This window comes from Dipodomys ordii, unplaced genomic scaffold (genome assembly GCF_000151885.1).
Source record: "Dipodomys ordii isolate 6190 unplaced genomic scaffold, Dord_2.0 Scaffold103, whole genome shotgun sequence".
In the NCBI taxonomy this organism is placed as follows: Eukaryota; Metazoa; Chordata; class Mammalia; order Rodentia; family Heteromyidae; genus Dipodomys; species Dipodomys ordii.
In genome coordinates this window covers 3,008,716-3,012,754 of record NW_012267319.1, presented here as the reverse complement: position 1 = coordinate 3,012,754, position 4,039 = coordinate 3,008,716, and the positions used below count along the sequence as shown (strand labels likewise).

The 4,039-nt window shown below is 58.4% G+C and overlaps 1 protein-coding gene across 1 annotated transcript in view; it reads right to left on the bottom strand.

Moving 5' to 3' along the window:
- LOC105993969 (chromosome unknown open reading frame, human C21orf33) overlaps positions 1-4,039 on the bottom strand; it is an 8,899-nt gene that overhangs the window by 3,035 nt on the left and 1,825 nt on the right. The window contains exons 2-4 of the mRNA XM_013027360.1: positions 3,119-3,171; positions 1,808-1,921; positions 998-1,117 (exon numbers count right to left, since the gene is read on the bottom strand). Coding sequence (XP_012882814.1) covers positions 998-1,117; positions 1,808-1,921; positions 3,119-3,171 — 287 coding nt within the window. The remainder of the gene's footprint in view (positions 1-997; positions 1,118-1,807; positions 1,922-3,118; positions 3,172-4,039) is intronic.

The following is a 4,039-nucleotide window of genomic DNA, read 5'->3' as shown; positions in this document are numbered from 1 at the left end:
GGGGGGCTGGGTCCCCTGCACGGTGGGGGGCTGGGTCCCCTGGCGGTGGGGGGCTGGGTCCCCACGCCCTCACTGCCCGCTGTGCTGCCTCCTGTGTCCATGCACGCATTGTGCAGGCAATGCCGAGCCTCAGCCCCACCTCACACGCTCACCTCACGTGTACACAGTCGCCTCACACTAAGCTCTGGCCTCCCCTCATCCTATGTATGCCAGCCCACCACCTGCCGCTGTGCACACACAGCAGGGGAGGCCGGGCAGTGCCACGGGCCGGGTGGTGCCATGGTCTCCGCTTGCCCACAGTCGTGTACAGTGGGAATGGCAGTTTCCCTCTCAACTCCCAGAAGACACCATGAGCTCAGACACATCACACCTTACCCCGCACACCACCTCCAGAACCCCACACACCCCATCCAGTGCCTCAGCTAGCACACAGCCCAGCCAATCTCCTCGGCCTTTCACCCGATCTGGCAACGTGCTAAGCGGACTTGACTAACTGCCCAGCCCAGACAGGAGTGAAGCGCAGCAGGCCCACAAAGAGAGCCACATGCAGCCTGGGCCCGCTGCCCACAAAGGCACTGATGGCCCACTGGCTCTGCAGCGGAGAGGATGGGGGGGGGTTGGGAGGGGAGTTAAAAGGGGCATGGGCCATCGGGGCGTAGGCAGACGGCTGGCCACACCTTAGGCAATGAAATCATGCCCTTTACTTCCAGGCCCAGGACACCCAAGAAGAACTGCTCAATGCTCAGGTAGAGACGCTCCTGCGCTCTCTGGAAGGGACAGGCTGAGGCCAAGACCAGGATTTCAGTAATGGCAAAAGAGAGAAAAGACGCACAGCTGCCTGGCGGGGAAGCAGTGAGCACTCAGGCCGCCCCCTCCCCCAGCATGGAGGTTAATAAGAGGTCGGCTCCCCCTCAGGTGCCAGGAGAGTTCGCAGAGTGCAGAGAAAGGCCCGCCCCCAGCAGCGGCCCAGGCCAGAGCCTGAGCTCCAGACACTCACAGGTTCTTGGCAGCCCCAAATCCTCCGGGGAAGATGGCAGCGTCGTGGTTGGAGGCGCTGAGCTGGGCCAGATTGGTGATCTTGCCTCGGGCAATTCTTGCCGACTCTGCCAAAACATTCCTAGGAAGAGAACAAACCAACATTACATAAGGAGCAAGGTACGCGCAGGGCTAAGGGAGGAACACTGGGGACGTTTTCTATAAGCAGCTTGTAGCCAGCCATGTTTATGGCTGCCACCTAGATGGAAAAGCAAAGGATTCTATGGCCCTGACCCACACTAGAGTCCTCCAGGTTGCCCATCAGAGGGGTCAAGGGGAAACGGACACCCCTCCAAGCACAACTCAGTCATCCCATGAGGTAGAACGGGGCCTAGGAAGCTACCGCTTAAGGGCCAGCTACAGCCAGGAGCTACTGCCACCCTACAAGCGTGGCACAGAGCAGAGGCAAACAAACAGCTGAGATTCTGCCTGGCCCTGCCCACAGCACGCGTCAGGGTGGAGACCTGGAGCACAATGTGCCGCAGCACCGGTGGGGAGGAATGTGACGCCCAACCGGTGGACATGGGCAGAGATGCCCTGCTCACATCAAACCTAAGGCACGAGCACCTTCACCAGCGGCTCCCAACCTCGTGGGCATTTTCACTCCTGTGCTAAGCACCGAGGGGTAAGAAAGACTGTAACAAGGGACAGTGTGTTTCCAGAGCAGCCGCTCTGAGGGACAGTCACTGAACACACGTCTGGGGCACCAGGCACGCAGAGCTAGCCTCAAGGGCTGCACCACAGGAGGCCTGAGGCCCCACCACACCCGCACCTGCTCTCGCTCTCAGATGGCTGCCCCTTGGTGTGGTCAATCACGTGCATCTGAGGGACATCTGGGGCAAAAATCTGGACCTCAGCTCCTCCACGGCTCAGGTGCACCAGGATCCTGAAGAGGAGAAAACAACAACACATCAACACCTGCCAACCCAGAAGCCTTGGGCTCAGCTTTTTCCTTTCTGGCAACATTGGGAGCTGAACTTTGGCGTCACATTTGCAACAGATGCTCTACGTTTGTACCACACTCCCAGCGTTTTGAGTTTATACACAGGCCAGCCTGCATCACAGCGCCCTTACTTGTGATTCCTAGACGGCTGAGATGACAGAGCACAGAGCCAGCTCACCCACGCTGAGACCTTCCAGACCTCTATGCCCGAGCAGCTGAGTCTGCAGGCCTGACCCCCTAGCCCCACTGTGCTGTGTATTTACACATGTATGTTGAGCCTGTTTACTTCATGGACCCATGGCTGGGCTGACAGCTTCTTAGGCCGTGGTGGGTGAGCAGGGAGCCGCAGGACAAGCTGTGCAGTGTACGTGGTACCAATAACAACCTTTGCAGCCTGGGCGCCAGGGCGCCTGGGGGTGCTGCGCTCTAGGCTGTGGCCCAGCCCTCACCTTACTGAACACCACATGTGCAGTGAAGAGGTGCTGAAGACCCGTCACTACTCAGCCTTGTTGCCAGTCTCCTCCAAGAGACGTGGACACATGGGCAGGATGAGTGGACAGGAAAGGAGTTACCCCCCGACCCGCAGCAGCAGGACCCCCAGAGACAAGAGCGGGCGCTCCTGAGCTCCCTCTGGGCCAGCTCACGTGCTCACCCTCCCACCGGGACGCAGAGGAGGAACCTGAGGCACAAGGTCACAAAAATAGGTGGGATCTGGTCCTGGCACCCAGGTGTCTGGGGGTCTTCAGCCCACCCCATGGCTGCGCAATCACCTACCGCATTGGCTTTCTCCCTGCGGCTCACTGCTGGGAGGCTGTGTCTGTGGCGTGCTCAGGCGCCCACCCTTGGAGCTCCCGTTTACCCTGCTCCACGTGGAAGGGGGTGCTGGGTTGGGAGGTGGAGTACCACCCTGTGAGTAACTGCTCACCTCAGCTCTCCAGTAAAACAGAAAACCAGAACCAACTGCTCAGTACACAAAGGTGGCCTCCCATGCAGAGAAGCGACCGGAAGGAAGCAGATTCCAACCGGAACCTGTGCCAGAAGCCTCCAAGCACGACCCGACAATTTGTCGTTTCCCACTGTTCCCTTCTAAACCCCGACTTAAATACATCTCCTGTGCATGGTCTCCAACGGACAACTTACGCAGAGGCCTCGTGGATCTCGGTTCCGTCATAGACCCCACAGCCAGACAGCACCTGTCAAGAGAGGGGGCAGGGGAGGGACATACAAAGTAACAAAGAAATAATCTTATAAATGTGTTAGAAACAATCGCATGAAAGAAAAAAAAAACTTATGAGTACATCTCTTAGAGTTCATTTCCCTAACATCACCTTATCTGACCTTTTCTGCTTGACTCAGACATACTTTCGCTATATTTGATGTCAGTATAATTTGTGGAGAAGGGGAAAAACAAATTGTTTAAATAGGGATACAGGTGGACCCATTGCAACAATGAGATGTACACGTCGTTATGTCGAAAACAAACTTTACAACTTTGGTGGTGGGGTGGGGAGGATTGGGTGGGGGGACGGGGAGAAGATGGGAAGGGATGGAAGGGGAAACAAAGGAGGAGGCTACAATGCTTAATAAGAAATGTACTCATTATCTTGCCCATGTAATTGTAACCCCTCTGTACGGTATTTTCACAAAAAAAAGTAAAAGTGATTGAAAGAACATGAAACAAAAAAAGAGAGGGGGCAGGGCGCTGACCAGGGGCAGGTGTGGGAGAGTCTGGGCAGCCACGCAGGGGGCAGGAGCAGATGCCCTAGGCCAGTGGGGTGTCCCATGGGGAGAGGCTGGCTGACCTTGGGCTGGCCAGGCTGGGGCCCTCCAGGTGGTGGGCTGGGCAGGGGCAGGCGGGGCAGGGCAGGCAGGCCGGGCAGGGACAGGGGTAGGGGCAGGAGCGGGGCAGGGGCAGGGCAGGCTGCAGCAGGGGCAGGGGCTGGAGCAGGGGCCGGACAGGCCGCGGCAGGGGCAAGGGTGGGGCAGGGCAGGAGCAGGAGCCAGGCAGGCCGCGGCAGGGGCAGTGCAGGGGCAGGGGCCGGACAGGCCGCAGCAGGGACA